Source organism: Xiphophorus couchianus, chromosome 12, assembly GCF_001444195.1.
Source record: "Xiphophorus couchianus chromosome 12, X_couchianus-1.0, whole genome shotgun sequence".
NCBI classification, from domain to species: Eukaryota; Metazoa; Chordata; class Actinopteri; order Cyprinodontiformes; family Poeciliidae; genus Xiphophorus; species Xiphophorus couchianus.
Genome location: NC_040239.1, coordinates 20,549,839 through 20,567,149, shown reverse-complemented (window position 1 = coordinate 20,567,149; position 17,311 = coordinate 20,549,839). Strand labels below are relative to the sequence as shown.

The 17,311-nt window shown below is 38.7% G+C and overlaps 1 protein-coding gene across 3 annotated transcripts in view; it reads right to left on the bottom strand.

The window, feature by feature from the left end:
- Window positions 1-17,311, bottom strand: part of slf1 (SMC5/6 complex localization factor 1) — a 38,739-nt gene that overhangs the window by 6,823 nt on the left and 14,605 nt on the right. For all 3 annotated transcript variants that reach the window (XR_003597591.1, XR_003597592.1, XM_028033959.1), the window contains exons 15-17: window positions 17,046-17,125; window positions 10,572-10,664; window positions 9,595-9,777 (exon numbers count right to left, since the gene is read on the bottom strand). Coding sequence is in view for 1 of the 3 variants with exons in the window: in XM_028033959.1 (XP_027889760.1) it covers window positions 9,595-9,777; window positions 10,572-10,664; window positions 17,046-17,125 (356 nt within the window). In the remaining 2 variants the exon portion in view is untranslated. The remainder of the gene's footprint in view (window positions 1-9,594; window positions 9,778-10,571; window positions 10,665-17,045; window positions 17,126-17,311) is intronic.

The window sequence follows — 17,311 nt, the reverse complement described above, 5'->3', positions numbered from 1 at the left end:
AGTCAACCTCTGCATTCTGTGACTGGTTTTACCTAAAAGCCACAGGGGTTTCAGTGGGTGTAGTAGTTTCCTTGAAATTAATGAGTAACAATGTTGAGTTTACTTGGCTTCATTTACCTCTTTACTGTAAATAAAGCAGAGCTTTTGTCAGCCACAGGTGACCTTCGTGTGTATTGTTAACATGGTCTCTTTAACATCCAAACAAACTGAATGTAATGATTGTGCAATGCAAGTATATTACTGGCGTGTCGCGACTACAAATCTCATTCACACAGCCTAATGTTGCCACTTAAACTACATGCAGCAGAGGTTAATCTAACCAATGAAGTTGGACAGACACCAGCAAAAGATGGCATGCCTTTGAAAGCAAACATTTTATCCATGAGAACATGAGACTCCAGGGAAACACAGGTACACAAAATATGGATACATAAACACCTCAGTGATTCAGCAGAGACCACAATCTGATTGGAGCAACACCAAATTAAAGACTAACTGTGTTAATATGTATATAAATACCCACACACATATACATACAAGGTCTTTTCTTCAATGGTCCAACTGGCTGCATGTTTTCTGGCTTAAACTGTTTCACTGATGTTTCTTATGTCTCTTTTCTGATTAACTTTGACATAGTTTGCTAAAACTCTACAAATATTACTTTGCACAGCTTTTAGTTTAACCTTATTATCATCACACTCATGAGTTTTGACCTAAAGATACACAAAAAACAACAAGTTGGGTAAATTACCATCACTTATGTATGAGAGGTCCCAAGGGCCAAAACTTACAAACTCTCTTACACATATCAAACTCTCTCACAGTTTGGTTGCAACGGAAGTTAACTTAAAATTTCAGTTTCTGATTGGACCCAAGGCAGGAGAAGGCGGGTTTTCACGGATAGAAAAAGAGCTGAGCGGCAGCGACTCACAGAGGCAATGAATATTTTAAATGACATTGTTAGTGCTCCTGCAGCAGTGTCAGCATTATCAGAAGTGTTAGATATTAGCCGACAGCCAGCATCGGAGTCTATCAATGCGGTAAAGCTGGCCGCCTCTTCGGAAATGGCAGTAAAGTCAGTCTGCCCTCGATCTTAATGTGAGCGACAGCACAAGTTACGGCGCTCTCCTTTCAAAATAAAAGCGCACCTCCGGTTTATGTTTGATTCACACTTTAAGTTTCCCTCCGGCGGCTATAAAAATGTAAAACTTTGTGTTAATTCATTTGCTAAAGGAAATTATGTTTCTGAAAAAAAAAAATATATATATATATATGTATATATATATTGTGTGGGCAAAAAATCCTGTAAAGCACATACCTGTATGTGTAACCTCAGTTAAAATTGGTCTTGTAAATTTGTCCCTGTGTCATCCTGAAGTGAGAGGAGTCACTGCTAAGATATTGTTTATATAATCGGAAAGATTTTTTGCTTGTCAAATGTCAGCAATTTTGATTTGAGACACTAGTGGCTGGTGTTTATTCATAATGACAATATGGAGAGGAATCGAGCAGCTCACATCTTCTGCATCAGAAAGATGTAGTTTTTAAACTTTGACCCATGCCCACCTCAGGAGCATCATTCATTTTTGTTAGTGCTGAATGACTTCAAAAGCAGAGATAATGTAGATTGTAAATCTTAGATTCTGTGGTAGTGAAAAGATGGTTTCCATTGAGTATATGAATGACTTTTAAGGTATTTTTGTTGTTCGATCTAGAAAACATAGGCAGATATGAGCTGTCTCAAGTATTTCTGGATTTCAGCAATTCATGAGAGGTTCTGGTCCCCAACCCGCTACAGTACATGAGATTTAGTATTTTTACAAGTATTTGTTTCTATAATTTCTCAAATAACTCAATCATTGAGAAAAATAATGACTCATATGCAAAGGCTAAGTATATAATTTTTTGTTTGTTTGTTTTTCCTGGGTACATGTGACCTCTAAGACAGTGATGGTGGCATATGCCCAGTAGAGGCTTTTGGATGAAAGTCAAACAATTATAATTACCATCATTCTCAATAGGATTTTTTAAAGTACTGCTATTGACAGAAAAACTACCTAGAACACAACAAAAATAATGAAGTGATTGATTGGTTGTTTGGCTTCTTGAGGGCAATGCGGGAATGAAGACGGAAATTTACCAGGAGTCTGAAAACAAAAGTTTGGATCAAAGAATCAGCAGCACAGATGTTAACAGAAGAGGTCAAGGAAAATATAAATGATAAAAAACATTTTTCTGTCAAGAATTCTTATACAGTTTTAATACACTAAAAGAGAGTTTGACACTTTTCAGCAACATAATTTGAACTGTTTGCCCTTTCCACTTAGAAACACAATGTAAAATGTCAATATTTATCTCTCTCTGCTCCTCTTCCATCTATCTATTCCTTCACAGAACAAAAGCCTTTTCAAGAGATGGGCAAAAATTTGAAAAGGTAAACAGCAATCTGAGACAATTTCAGACCTTTTTCAAATTCCACATGATGATCCAAACAGCGAGAGGGTTTGGTTGTTTTGGCAAAGCCTGATTCAAGAAACTCAAACCGACTTTAAATTCTTGGAAAAAATGAATAAGTGCTCCTGCTGTATACACTGTGTTTCTGCCGCTCAACAATGAAGAGGTGAACGAGAGGCGTCCACAAGCAGTGCAACAATTAAAGCACTCCGCATGTACGCAGCAGGGCATTGCTCTTCATTCAGAGAAAGCTTCAAGCAAACACACTTAACTGCTGTTGAATGCCTCCATTTATGAAGTACGACCCACTCCAGCTGGGTTCACAAACATCCCATTGTTGCCTCGCCGTTAATCAACTTCGTAAATGAAAATTCTTCTCCTGATTGTATCCTTTATTATTAACGCTGCTTTTCAACACTATAAAATTCCTTCCCAAGTTTTTGCTTAATATTTTAATTGAGTCTTGAAAAAAAAATAAGTCAGACAGAATTGCAATTTTATCACTGTGCATGAGTGATGACTTGAGGTCAGAGCTGGACGATCGAGTGCAATCCTCACGGCCAACAAAACAAAATCTGCCCAGTCTTTGCTTATTTTCTTTTCCAATCAGATTGGAGACAAAAAAATAATTGAGTTACACCTTGAAAAATGGCGTTTTGTGTCAATGACAAAAGAATGGTTTCATTATAGATACTGTCCTTGCCATTAACTATACAACATTAGTATCCAGAAGAACCTTGGGGTGTAAGAACCCCAGGAAAAATAATTACTTTTAAAAAAAATGTTTTTATTTACTTCGTAAGTCCTTTCCCCTCAAAGGAGAAATTGTGGCTAGTTTTCCCCTTGTGGAAACTAGCTATTGTGGTCAATGTGTTTGCTTAAAAATAGGTAAAGACAGGGAAAAAAATAGAGCATTAATAAACCATAAGTCATATAAAATTGTTCTACGACCCTTATAACGTCAAGCACTGTGGTTTGTTAGACAGTGATTACAGCCTGCATTTGTTGTGGCATCATTCCAGTAAGCTATAATGTATTTCTATACAGAGTTGCATCAATGTTTCGTCTTGCTGGGGGCATGAAACAATTGATCTTGGTGCAAATTGTTCTTTAGAACGTCCCACAAATTCTCAAAGGTATTTTGAGAAGGTATCTCAAAGGTACCTGACCAATTGCAGCAGACCCAGATCATAGCACTGTCTCCACAGGCTTGAAAAGTAGGCAGTAGGCATGATGGGTGTCTCCTTTCTCAACCAGATGCACATATTAATCTGCAACAGGGCAAACCTGGGCTCCTCAGATCACATGACCCTGTTCCACTGCTTTTTGGTCAGAGATTATTCTGACAACGTGCTTTTAATAAGTAACATGATCCGCCTCTGTACTCCCAGTTTTTAATAATGTGTTGTTGGACAGTTCTTAACTTAATTACAATAGACTCAGTAATCTTCTTTTATGTTCCCGTTGTTTTCACAACTACACGGCGTGTCTTTTAACTTTGTAAAGAAATGAGAAGCAACTCTCTTCATCAGTTAGAGTTAAATAACTTGTTGCAACCTGAAGCATAGTTATTGATGGAGCAATTATCCAATGGCAGGCTCTTACCTATTTGAATTGATAAATCCAGGTGGTGAGTTCTTTGAGCAGTGTATATGAAAAACTAAATAAAAATATACAAACAGAAAAACATTTTATCTAAAAGGAGAATCAATCAGGGAGACTTAATTCATAATATGCAAAAAACAAAAAAAGCATGTGTACTTATACTTGTATGTGTGTGGGCAAACTGGGGGGTGCAGAGAAGAAAAAGGAGACTCTAGTTAGGAATTCCCAGTGAGGGAAGTCCTTGAACTACAGCCTGGAGAAACCTGCAGCTGAAACATCAACGCACCCGAGTGAAGCCGAGGGCTGCAAACGCTGCCTCACTTCAGCTCCTCACAGTTGCCAGATCAGGACCCACGAGAACGTGAGAGCTGAACAGAATGAACTTTCTCTATTTCTTTACCATTTTGACAGCAACAAGGCCCTAGTATGCGTCGACATCTGTCTGTGTACGAGAGTCAACAACAGAGTCAGACAAACATGCTGACTACGAATCATAAGTGACTTTGATGGCATGAAAGTCAGTTATTTAGATCTTTCTTCTCCACAAACACTTGTTCAACTCAACATCAGATGGAGTCCAGTAGATTCACTGCATTAAGCATGTGTTTTTATAAGAGAGATTCAAGCACCATGTACCAGCTTACATAGCCAACAAAGACAACTTATGCGTGAGGTGTGAGAAAAGTTTCTGCTATGAAACAAGCTTTTACCATTACTTTAAACCAAAGACAAACAAGAACAGAGCTGAAATCTTAACTTGTCTCTAGCATCTTTGTAGTTAGTAAAGCTAGCATATTTAAAACAGCACAGACATTGTTCCAAAACTTTGGTGCAAGCATCATTGATACTCACCAGAAATATTTGTAAACAAAAACACAAGGTCAATAGGAAGCTGCCACAGACTTGGGATGCAAAACAAACCTAGACCTTTACTTAAGAAATGTGCAGACCACAACATTTCAAGAAAACCAAGTTTAGCCTTGTTTTAACTAGAAGCGGACAGCAGTGAACCAGGAAAACCTGCTGGTGCTTACATTTGTACCTCTGAAGTTCAAACGTTAAAGCATTACAGCAATCACATTATATTCAACTCAATGTTTGGCACACCGGTGGGATCTGTTAACTGTTGTGCTCAGTGACAAGCTAGCAATTTAAATTACTAACACCATATTTTTTACACTATGTATTCAGATGCTAAATGGATATGTTTATTACCACATGTCGCATTATGCTATTGGTGTGAAAGATTTAGTGGCATGCACTCCTCCCTTCAAAACCCACAAACACACATACAACTACATCTGCAGAACTGCACGTCTGCAGTTACCACAAAATTTTAAACACGGGGCAGCCATATTTGATTTGAATTTGGAGTAAAACTTGATTTTTCTACTTGGAATTCTGTCTTCAGGGGACGTTCCTGTTCATTTACATATCTATTTATCGACCTACGAGTCCATGTAGACTGTACAAAAAAAGCCCAATTTCGTGGTTTACACAAATGAACAAGTCCTGTTTTATCATTGTCTGTAAGGTAGTAATTGGAAAGCATATAATTTACTCAAATGGTCCTTTTTATGAATAGTTTGAGAACAAATGTTCTAAAGAATACAAACTTGAAAGAATGTAATATTAACTATCAAAATCCAAAAAAAGCTCCAAGATAAAAATTTAGCTTTGAAAGCTCATGACATGTAACAGAGCACAATTCTACAGTGTTCAGCCTTCTTGTTATCTACTAAACGTTTTGATTTCTCTCAACCAGACTCAAGTCTGGCCAAGGCGTAGAAAATACTGTTTCTTTTTCATTAGCGTCTCTTTTCACTGGCTTCATTACAGACATCTCTCTGACCATATAAACAGCTAGCTATGTGTTTAAGTAACTGCTCCTGCTGAAATAACTTCCACACCGAAGAGTATTGTTGTTACCAGCTGGTAGCTGCTTAGATATGGTGGGTTCACAGATTAGACAAAGATTAAAGTTTCATATAGGTCCGTTTCAGTCACCACCTGATTTCTCTGGGAACAGCTAAACAATCCTCTTCAAGAGTTAAAATAGTTTGATACATGTTTGTAACTTGGGTTGGGCTAACTTCGATTGATAGCAGGCCAAATAACACTGAAAGGACTGCATTAGTGATTGCTGTGTAGCGGCTGGATGGAGGCATCTTATAGGATCCTTTCTTTTTATTTCTCCACCTTTTCCTAACTGACACTCCTCCTCTGCATGCCAGATCGAAGCCATACCGCCGTGGCCTTTGGGTCATTTTCCACTCAAGTCGCCCAGTGTAGCCTCTGAAAAGCAGCTGAGAAAGAAAGAGGCAAAGGGAGCATCAACACGCTCTCTCTGTCCGACAGCTAATTGCAAACCAGCGTATGCTTACAGCACGCTTTGAGATGAAGGATAGCATTTGTGCATACATACGGCAAAATACATAGCCAAGGACACTTCAGTTTTGAGTGAAAAACAAGCCGAGCTCATAGACAGGGGTCATGTGGGGCGGCCTTGGGCTAAGGAAGGAGGGGGAGAGGAGAGCAGAGTCAGCCTTGCCCTCAGCCATGGCATCCTTTCATTGCCAGCTTCGTAAGCCTGGAGGGATTGAGGTAGCGGGGGTAGGGGATCTACCCATTCTACCCCGGCATACAATATAGCTGTAAAAATGCACCCACTTGCATGCAGAGTGCAGGCCTCCGAGCGGACAGACAGGCTTACAAAAGGGGTGAGATCACTCCCAACTGAAGGCTTTGTTGGTGTGCCAGTGTCAGTGTTGCCCTCTCTGGCCTACCAAAACCTTGGCAACTAGGTTGTCTGCTGGAAACAACTAGGACAATGGGGTGAATGCCTCAATGAAATATGGTTTCTGGGATTGCAGCTGGCACTCGCAGGAATAAAACAGGTATGAATATAATGAATAAGGAGACCGAGGAATGGAAATGCGTCTGGCCCACTGGCCTGGTTTCCTACCCTGGAACAGTGCAGAAATCCTACCTGGCCAAAGTGGAGGGGAAAAAAAACCAAAAAAAAAAAAAAACCTGATATGCAGCCACCAGCACAAAAAGTTGGAAATAAAAACTATAGTCAACAGCAAGGATGGTTATGGTAACTAAACATCATTTACCCCGTAAGCTAAAACTTTCTACATTTAACAGCCTGGACTTGAAGATCTTAAAAGAAAGAAAAAGAGGGAGGGGGACTTATCGAAGGTGTCTATGGCAACCAAATGTAGATCATGGAAAAGAGACAGTGTGAGACAACATAGCCCGAAGTCAGGAGGACCACCTCCTCACCAACTCCCTGCTGTAGCCTTCAGACAACCTACCATCAAGGTGGGAGGAAACGGCAAACAGTCAGCAGAGAACAGATGAGAGAAAGAAGGATAATGCACCAGCCTGAAGGGTGTTTCAAACTGAGACAATTCCCATATCTGCTGTTTTGTTCAGTCCAGTAAAAAAAGACTTGGCCTAGACAGTAAAGCGAGACGTCTGCTACACACATAAACAGCCATGTACATTTGATTTCTCGCTCCTCTAATTTTGCCGATACAGATAGCATGCTTCATCTGACCTCTTTTAATTTGCTCTCTCCCGTTACTAAGGAAGGGAGAAAAAAAGAAAAAAAGGGGAGCGCTCTCTTGTTTCCTCTCCGGGACTAAACAATCCCAGTCTAATTTATTTTTTGAGGACAGAATATGTACATGTGTTAATGGGAAAGTCAAATTAAATTAACTATAATTAGTCAAACTGAAAAGTGTGCTGAGGCAGAGGTATGTTACGTGAGAGACTTGTTCGTCGCTGGAAAATAGCACTCCTCCCTTCAAAACCCACCAACACACACATGCACGCGTTTCCTCCGCCACCTGCTGCCATACACCCAACGCCGACACCCGTCACGTTCGCTTCAATTCTCCCTGAGCTCAGACTGCGTGTGGCACGTTCACATGAAGATATGCAAACTGGTCCTGTTGTGACACATTTCCCAAGAAAGACCTGCGAGTGAAATTTGCAAGCGGACAATTCTGCCTTGGTTAATCTCGTCAAAACGACATCAGCAGACATGTTATGAGAAGAGGCTCAAATGTGTTTGGAAGGTCTGCACACTGCAAAGTAGCATGTGGCTCATAGACACAAGCAGCAGACAAAGAAAGGTAATATTTATGATCCAGACAAAAAAACAAAACAAGAAAACAAACAAATGCTGCAACCATTGGGACCACCATCAACTCTAATAGGGATGGAAAATCCATGAATCTTAGGATACTCTCCTTAACTTTGAACACCACATGTAGAAGACTTGCAGAAAAACAACCTATTGAGGACAAGTAACTTGCAAAACTTGACTTTTGCCTTGAAGGGGCTGCAGACAATTTAGCCCATTTGGCCACCAACACTTTGCATTTGAGTGTAGCAATCAAATCTATGCAGGCTACCATCTTGGAACGAAATAGAGATGGTGATGTTCAACACATCACATTGAACCTTGAAGTAGATGTGCTTCAGCAGTACAAGACCACAATTTCAGCTGCATCCTGAATTGTATCAATGGTTTAGGCCTTTGATGGAGGTTTGCTGTTGTATGAGGGAAGTTTTCTTGACCTCTTCTGAGATGTGGTGAATTTTCATCATGGAGATGCAACTAAAAAAAAAAAATCTGCAGCAACTGCTGATGCCATCTTCTCAATATATACCAAGATCTCAGAAGGACCGTGTCTGACACCTTGTTGAATCTATGTCAACAATAATTGAGGCAGTTATGAAGGTAAAAAGGTCTCCAAACTGATACTGACTAGTGAAACTAATGAAGTGGCAATGTGTGGAACAACTGAATTCTGCATAGCTTCTTCTGTTGAGACCTTTTATAACAAAACTGGATACATCTGGTATGCAAAGTCATGGATTTAGTCAGTCTGAAGAATAAGGGTGAGCTCCTCTACCTCTTGTATTGCACATGAAGTATAACACAGTAAGGCAACTTTTTGTAAATCAAAAGTTCTCATTTTCATGTGAAATACCTAATAGTTATCTAGCTCCATATTGTCCCAAGATCATCTACATCTTTATCACTAGTTTCTCTTCAAATTTCAAAGACTGCTGACCCACCATTTATACATTGCTGTAAATACATTAGCGCCATTTTATAAAATCTATGCTTTCTTTCATAAACATATGTTTAAACTTTAGTGGAGTCATATTCTGCCTGTTTTGTTCACAATGTTATATAACAATATGGTATTTTGAAGGTATGGCACAAAGGCTCAGTTTTCTTTAAAGAAAACTTCGCAGGGTGTAATGAGACGTTTGACTTTATGTTTCCATCTCTTCCTTGAGACCTGTGTTTTGGGAGGCAGCTGTTTATACACAGAAACTATTTTAGCCTTTAACAAAAAAAGTCTTTGGTATTTATCCTGCTGGTTTTCACAGAGAAAACCAGACACACTAGAACACAACAGACTGCTAAAAAGGGGATTTACCATTAATATTTCCCTAGTAAGCAATCAAGCTGAGCAAGTGACCATCTTCAAGTAGTATTTGACTAACCTGCATGTTCCAGTAACATTTTAGCGATGTCCAAGTGTCCGTTCAGCAGGGCATCGTGCAGTGGACTAACTCCGGCGACCTGGTCAGTGAGGACAGGGGCGGGGTGGTGATGCAGCAATGCTCTCACACACTCAGTGCTGCCATGGTTGCATGCTTCATGGAGAGGAGTCCAGCCTGCATGGTCTACCAATCACACACAAAGCACAGTGTTTCACAAAGCAAGCACACAAACAAAGCTGGTTTAAGCCAAAATTTAGAGAAGATATTATGTATGAGCTTTAATACTGAATATGCTGCAGGAATATTTTGAATTGATAAAATTCATAAAGACAGCACAAAGCACATAAAGCACAATGTCTTTAGTATCAAATACGTGTGCCTAACAAAATTCTCATAAACAGGATATCGATTATTAATGTACTTTTCAATTCCTCAGAATATATTTCTACAGAAGAAATTCTCACACAGATGGGCTCTTTTAACCATTCAAACAGAAAAAAATTTGAAATTTGATTTTTTTGGGGAGAAAACTTCAAAAAGCTTTATAATTTATACAATGGCTTTGCTTGATCAGGTATTGAAAATCAGGCAGATATTGAGATGCCACCTTAAGCATTCTTCTAACACCAACCAAAACATCAGAAATCCCTTTGTTAACTGCACATTTCCATTAGAGAATGACAAGTTATTATGTTTTACCAAAAGTCATTCTGAAATATCAAAAGGCATTATGTTCGCTCATCAAGGCTGATGTAAATCTATAATCATAGGGAGCCCCAAACCCACCCCACTTTCATTCTAGACACACCCTTTACATTTTAGCTAAAGGTTAAACCTCGGAGATGGCGCACTCCGATTTCTTAGCTCCTTTTCTTCCCCCATTGTCAATCGCTCTTTGAAAACCCCAGAACAGCCGGTGCGGCTGCAGGAACAGGGAGAGAGTTTCCAAGAAAAACGGAAACGCGAGGGAGTCTTACCTTTAACATTGACGTCTGTGCCAGGAAACGCCAGGATCTGAAGCACCGTTTCCACTTGGTTTGTCTTGCAAGCTCTGTGTAGGAGGGTCTCGCCTTCATCCAGGAAACACACACATACACGCCCGCACACACACACATACACACAAACGGACAAACACACCGAAAAGAGAGAGAAGAGGCAAAAGAGAAGAGAGAGATCCAAAATTAGGGTGTGCCTGATGTCCTTCCCATAGTCCCCATGCGTAAGAAACACACACCAATAAAATACCACTGAAATGTCCCCAAACACGTAAAAGAACTGACCTAAAAAGTAAGACCCACCAATGAGGATGCGATTTAAGGAGTGATGAGAAAAGGGGGTTGATCTTTCAAGGGGGGGGCAGAAGAGATGAGAGTAAAATAAATTATAGATGAATAGTTCGGTTAATTTGCCTCGTTCTTTCCTCTGTAACAAAGATTTTCCAGCTACACCCTTGACCAAAAATGTTAATATCAGGGCAGCCGGTGAGTGTATAAAAGGTCTTGTGAGAAAGCAGCTTCCTGTCTGCTCGTTTCTGTATTCTTACTTGAGAGGAAGTTATGGTAGAGAGCCCACGCACAAAGGCTCTGAAAGGATTTTTCACAGATTTTGGGTTCAAAAGCTCCACTGGGCATTCCAAGTTTCACCACGTGATATTTATTCAACAAACTACCAGAGAAAAAGACAGTGGAAAAAGAAGAAAAGAAAAGAAAACTCAAAGGATTCAATTTACATTTTTAAACACAATTTTCGTTCCTCTTTGAATTCGCCACTTTTTCTTGATACAATACAAAAAAATATATCTCAGGAATATATCAGGAGCAGGAGCCCCCTTTCTTCATGTATGGCTGAACTTCAGAGAGGAAGTTAAAGGCCAAGCATGAGTGGCTGTATAATGCAGGCTTGCAAAGCCTGTAATAAATGCTTTACTGGTTCTCCCCAGGATGCCTCCCCCAGACAGGGGCACCACTCACACGCACACGGAGCAAAGACTGGGGTAACAGGAGGGGCAACAAGGATGGAAGAGACGCAAGGGTAAGAGAAGAAGGGGGGATGTAGACAGTAAAAGCATTTCTTTGCATTTCAAAACCTCTCTGTATAATACTGACTCTGCTGGATCCTAGTCATTTTCAAGACCAACCTTTATGAATTAAACTGCAGTCAATAATACTTACAAATATGAGAAAGAAAAAAAACTTTAAAAAAATAAATAAATAAATTTCACAAAGGAGTATATCTTTCTCCCACTGAGATGCAGGAGGAAAACATAAAGCAATAATGTTTAGTTTAAATGATACTAAATACAGATTCATTTCACATAAAATATGCAGTCAAATTTACTTGGAAAAACTATTCAAAACTGAAAAAAGTAACAAAAATAAAAAATAAAATAAAAAATTGGTGTACATTAGTTTTCTGCTTAAAGGTACTTTGCGTTCGTGCATATTTCTAAGATGAAAAATTATCCACATTTAAATTTTTCTTACCAATACAAACATAAAGAATAAATAGACTCACTATGAACCAGCAGCAAATAGAAACTAGTGCTCTGCTGACCCGGCCTACAAAACATAAGACTGCATTTAAAGAAGGCCACATATTTGACTAATTTATAAGCTGCAGATACTGGCCTATATGAAGTTATATTTTTCATACATTAAGCTGATAAAACTTTAAAATTAGTGAAAGTACTCTGAGACAATACTGTAACAAAAATGGATAAAGTTTAAAAATACCTTCCTCTGATAGATCACTATTGGAATAATTTGTTTCACCTTTCACATGATGAAAGCAGATGACTGAAATAAAAAATATCTGTAAAATGCAGAAAAATATACAAATGACTCAGAGAACGCTACATCATTGTTGTTGCAAGGTGACATCTTCTGGATCTATTAATAAAGCAAACCAACGTATCCATAAATTAAAAACAAAAAGCAGCAAAACAGACAATGAAAGCAAGTCCAAACCACAGTCCTTAATGAGTAAGCTTTAGAGTGAGGTATGTCAGGGTTTTAGTGGGCTGCTGCACAATTACTGGGCGCTAAAATGCTGCGATTAAACAACCGTTCCACTGCACCTTATGTGTACACATCCTCGCAAATGCCAGAACCAATCCGCACAGTGTTAAATCACTTTAATGGTTACAATGTGGACACAACGCCTCTATTATAGGGGTAATTGCATGCTCAGCATTTACAAGCACGGAAAGGATAAATCCGGCTGTCCTTTTCTATAAATCCCCCGTTTCACACTTTAATAGAAAAGTTAAATGTACATGTTGCTGCTTTATATTCCCTCAGTCTGCTTGCTGTTCTCCTGTAAAGCGGCATTTGGCCCGCTGATCCTCCGGACCAAAAAGCTGCTGGGTGCCTGTAACAATGCCATTTCTCAGGAATGTGTTAGGAGGGAATTCTGTGGCCAGTTATTGGATGTATTTAAAACTATTTGAAGAGTACTATTGTCGCTGGCTCCAAAAGTCATGGCAGTGAAATAATTTCCCAAAGCCAAGATTAGTGCAACTCCACTGGAGAAAAAAAAATTATAATAAAACCTTAAGAGATATTAACATTAGCAGCCAACAGTTTAGAAATCCACCAGTGCAAACGGAGGACCGACTTCATTTACTGTGACTCTGAAAAACAAAATGAAGCATCAGGGCATTGTCCATGTCACGATCTCTGTATGTATGAAATAGATAGGTAAATTAGGAGTTACTCTCTGTACAGTACTAAAGAGCTGTAGATGTCTCCATCTTTCTTAATATGATGAAGTAACATGGCACAAACACGTTTTTCAGAGCAAATCAATGATCCAGGAGTTAATGCTGCAAGTCGATGCAATCTGATGACTTTCCTTAGTTGGAAATTTTTTACCCTTTAAACTAACATTCATCAAGGATCCTTGAGTAACTAGAATCAATTGAATCAAAAATGTTTGCATGATTGAATAAAAATGACTCATTTTCAAAAGTGCCTTCAGATGCCGTGCTGTGAATTGGCTCTTTATAAATAAGCTGAATTACAATTCTATATGAAACCATATATAGAATTGTAATACTATGACAGCAAACTCCTGTGATGGTTTTAAAAAGGTATATTCTTGTGGCCACGTGTGCATGCTGACCTTTATCTGTCTTATTTTCTTTAAGCCACTTGTTCCATAAAAAAATATAGTTAAGAATAAGACAAAGGCAATACAGCTGTGGATATTGTGATCACGTAGGTACTATATAGCTCCAGACATTTTTTGTTCTGAGTTTTTTTTTAATTAGCGCTATTTGAATACATTTTCAGACTCAAAGTGGAGACAGAAGTCCATAAAGTGCTGACAACAGGACAAATGTTTCTGCATGGCAGCATTCTGTACAGTAAACTCTGTCTGGTGAACAAAGCATAGATCTGAAAGCTGCCAACAATTCTTGGTGAAATCGTTTCTGCCACCATCTGTGGTAGTTCTACCCATGTTAAAAATATTTTGATCATCAATAATTTAGTTTCTACAAAAAGGTAAAGTAGGTTTGGAAATCAATCTTGTTTTCAATAAAAAATAATAAAAAAAGAACAAAGCACATTTTCAAAATGTTCAATATAGGAAGTAACTATTTTTATGGCAGACTTTTTTCACTAGAAAGCCACAATTTTGCAAAGCATGCTTCTGCATTGCAGTGAGGTTATATGTGATGCTGTACTTGAAGTACAACATCACATAAGGTATATTTTTGTCAACAACCATCCCACAAAACACAAAAAATATGCAAGGAAATCGCATACAAATGTATACAGGAGGAAGCATCCCTGACTGGAAATGCAGGAAACTTGCAGTAAAACTTTTTACGCTATATGTCTAGTTATTGTACATCTATTTATTAATTGTTTAGGATAATTTTAGTTAGACTGTGTCTTTTGTTGTTACTCAATGTTAGTAACGCCCTGTCTTGTATCACTGTGGGATAGTGAGAAACGTCATTTCGATTCCCTTGTATGTCTGGACATGTAAGAGGAATTGACAATAAAGCTGATTGATTGATTGATTGATTGATTGAACTTAAGAGATTGGTTAAATTGATTCCTCATTGCATTGTTGTCTTAAAGTCAGACAAAGCCACATTGAGTGATTTCTATTAGTAAGTCAGAAACAGGTGGGAATTTGCTATTTTTTGGTGCCAGCTATTGTTAGTAATACAATTCAATGACAATGTCTGTCTAATTGCTTACCATACTAAAGTAAGCTGAGTGCAAAGTGCTTAAATCTGCAAGGAGCCAGGAAAAATACAGACATAACGGACACAATTAAAAATATTGTGTGATTATCTGATATGTCTTGATTCACAGTTCAGGGATGAAATTTGGAATCAGTCCTCATTTGAGCCTGAAAGCAAAATTCTTGTTTAACAGGTGGCGTCACTTTTCAACACTCGCTGAAGAGTCAATGAAAATCCGTAAATGTGCGATGCATGTACCTCAAAAAGTAAACTCATTGTGATATTTCTGGAAGGCACTGCTTTTTAAATGTTTCTACTTAGTTAAAATATCTTATTTACCCATCAGAACCCGTATATGGAACAAGACAAATAAAATGCAATGGAGCAAAATTCAGCCTTTCTTGTAATCTTTTACAGTTTTCGTAAGAAAACCTTTCAGAAGTGTTTTAGAAAATTGGTTGGTTTGTCACATATTTGTAGATAATTTGCAATGCAGTATGGCTTCTATTTGTCGTAAACCAGACTTTACTTGCACAATGTCCTACAAAACCATCTTTTCCCAATTTCCTTTGCTGACATTGTTAATAAAACAGCTAAGATGACAATGTTTGGCTCACAGAAGATTAACATTTTGCTACAGCAAAGGTTATTCTCAAATAGTAAATGAATGATAAATCTCTGACATCCTGTGTCTTTGTGGGAAAGTTTTCTCTCCTAAATAACTTCTACTGAGTTATTGTTTTTCTTCTATAGGATGCTTTTCCTTCTTTCTATTTTTTTCACTTGTCCACCTGTCTGATTCTTTTGTGTGTAACCCTACACAACTGTCAGATACAAGGACTGGACAAAAAATGAGATAAAGCAGGGCCAAAGCTTCTGAAAACCCTGGAAAACTACAAACCAAGGCGAATTGGTCATTTTTCTCAAAGAAAAGCAGAACAAATGTAAGAACTTCAATATTTAATATTATCAAGAATTTGTTTTGTTGCTGGAATAAATTATGCCCAGAAAAAGCTATAGTTTTAAAACTTTTTAAAAGTAAAACCTATTCATATTACACTTGAAAGACTAAAAATTGACATATATGGTTAGTCTTCGGAATGACATACGGCAAAATGCAAACAGGTTTTTAACTTAGCAATTCTTGTCTTGACAATTTATGTGCAGTATATTTAGGTTCATTAAAATTGATATCCATGCTGAGCTTCAAGAAGCAAATGCAGAACAGGAGGGGGAAAAAAAAGAGAAAAGTTGCTCCCAAATCCCTCAGCCCTCTGAGCAAGTGTGACAAAGACACAGGGCTTCCACAAGGCAAGTCAGATGCTCTAAAGCAAAGATGTGTAGAATACAAGAAAGCAAGCTAACACATGTGGGTGAAAAGTGCCTGTAACAGGGAAAATGAGAAGGGAGAAAAGGGGGGATGAGAAGAGAGGGGATGAGAGGGCGAGAGGGGAGAATGCGGTGCCAATGGTTCATCAAAAATTAATGCCAAGCGCATTGGTATAGAGATCACGTAGTAGGAAAACAACACATGCCAACAGCCTTGAGTCTCCCGCCTCAGCCCTCCCTCCTCCTGTGCCTCTCCTTTACCCTCCACCCTTCCTTTGCACCGACACAGGGCCTTTCTGATCAGGTGGAGGAGGGAGAGATGAGCTCTGACACTTTCGAGAGTTCACAAGGAGTGCGCTGCCTATAATTGCAGGAAGTTCCACCAGTGCAGCCGCTGCATATCTGCAGCTGTACCCTAATTGCTGCGTTTAACATCCCTAAAATGGAGATCTAAGGCACACTTTGAGTACTAATGTGTTAGGGTTGTTTTTAAGTTAGAAACCCATTATCTCCATCTGTCACACTTTGGTTATTGCTAAAAAAAAAAGAAAAAAAAAAGTGGATAAGACATGAGAAAAACAGAAAGCACAGTTTTGGATTTTAATGCAAATTGATAAAGAAAAGGAAGGAGGCGCAATATGGAAAATGGTAACAGTCCAACCTAAAAGAAAATACATGGCTGCCTCAGTTATTCAGCCGAGTTGCTCATACAGATGAGTGAACATCCAATTCGTTGCAAATCAATCACCATCTTCATACATTATGTGCTCTTCACTGAACTGAAAGTGATGACAGAGCTATCATGTCCCGTTTTAATGATGACCTACTGTCAAGCCTAAGTCGATTAAAAGTGCACATCTTGCAAATCTGAAGCCACATTGCCAAGCAGCGGCGAGTCGGTGTGGGTGCATGTGCCACATACCTGCTGCGTTCACTCTGTTCATGCCTCTGGGGGCATTTTCTCGCTCGGGGCTTTCTTCAGTCACCGGCCTGTTCTCGGTCCTAGAAGATAAGATTTCAAGAAGAAACAAGATATTTAACATTTCACCCAAACTCAAAAATGATTTCAGTCACTGCTAACGTAATGATGAACAAGTGACATGCCAGTCTCAAGACTTGTACAATCTCTTATGGGTTTTCGTCAAACATCCTTCCATCAGTTCTAACGAGCTGTCCTGAAATAAAGTA